The sequence below is a fragment of the Fulmarus glacialis genome, unplaced genomic scaffold, assembly GCF_000690835.1.
Source record: "Fulmarus glacialis isolate BGI_N327 unplaced genomic scaffold, ASM69083v1 scaffold14064, whole genome shotgun sequence".
NCBI classification, from domain to species: Eukaryota; Metazoa; Chordata; class Aves; order Procellariiformes; family Procellariidae; genus Fulmarus; species Fulmarus glacialis.
In genome coordinates this window covers 331-1,463 of record NW_009207482.1, presented here as the reverse complement: position 1 = coordinate 1,463, position 1,133 = coordinate 331, and the positions used below count along the sequence as shown (strand labels likewise).

The window sequence follows — 1,133 nt, the reverse complement described above, 5'->3', positions numbered from 1 at the left end:
GGCAAACTGTGCGCCTGCCGCTGCGCCTTGGCTTTCGTTGGCTGTAGGAACGGATCGGTTGTTTCCTCCCTGCCCTGTAACGAGATATTTGGGAGCTGGGATCATGCTGGGAGCTGGGATCGTGCTGGTTTTGGGAGCGTAAGGGCAAATTCAGGGTGGCCCATCGTGGGGGAAGCCTTGAAGCCGGTTGTCTTGCTTCTAACACGCTGGTTTTTTGTTTTTAAGGCGCTAAATCGTGGGAAAGGGCTCCTGCCCGAGCCGAATATCCTCCAAATTCTCAACAGCTTGGGAAATCCTGCTTCCCTCCAGCTGCTGCTCAACCCCCTGCTCCACGGGGCCGTCGGAGGAAAACAGGGTAAGGCTGAACGCGGAGCAGAGGCCGGGGCGGGGTTTGTCCTCGCTGCGGCAGGCGGTTCCTCCGGCATCTTTTCCCTCCAGGAATCCTCGGCGCCGCTCCCTCCGTGCCGCTGGTGACCAACCCGGCCCTCTCCACGGCTCTCCTCCAACTCGCGCTTCAGAACCAAACCCAAGCGCAGCAGGTATGTGGGAATTTCACCGATGCCGGCTTCCCTTTGCGCCGCTGATGCCGCCGTCGTGCCGGAGCCCTTGCGCTCCTGCCCGTCTCCCTTCCGTGGAGAAACAAATCTGCTCTTAGATCAGGGGCCTGCCTGCGGATGGGCAGGGGTCTCCCAAACCCGACGGTGGGCTCGTGCCGCCGCCATTTTACGCACCCGTTTTGCCTTGTATCTCCGCTCCGGCTCGTGCACCTCCGTCGCCTCTCCCGAAACTTGTTGCCGCTTGAGAAGTAAAGAGAGAGGAGTAAAGAGAGGATTAAAGCTTCCTGCCGCGCTTCTCGCTCTACCCATGCCTCTCGAACCGCCCCGCGCTTGGTTTTCTCCTCTTTTTGAGTGATTTTCTGTCTTTTCTGGTCTTTCTCGCTGTGCTTTCTGCCCCAGAAGGCATTGCTTGGGAACTCCCTGTTCCTGCAGACCCAGGTCTGGACACAGCTGCTGCAGAACAAGGAGAACCAAACCCTCTTCCATGTGAGCGGTAGGAGGCAGCCGGCGCGTTACCGTGCTCTGTGTGTGGTGGTGCCGAGGCGTAGGGCCGCGACAAACACCCCGGCCACTTGC

General features: G+C 59.8%; 1 protein-coding gene across 1 annotated transcript in view; it reads left to right on the top strand.

The window, feature by feature from the left end:
• RAVER1 (ribonucleoprotein, PTB-binding 1) overlaps nt 1–1,133 on the top strand; it is a gene marked incomplete at both ends in the record, with an annotated part of 3,506 nt that overhangs the window by 2,128 nt on the left and 245 nt on the right. The window contains 3 exons of the mRNA XM_009576135.1: nt 226–355; nt 439–539; nt 957–1,050. Of these exons, the coding sequence (XP_009574430.1) occupies nt 226–355; nt 439–539; nt 957–1,050 (325 nt within the window). The remainder of the gene's footprint in view (nt 1–225; nt 356–438; nt 540–956; nt 1,051–1,133) is intronic.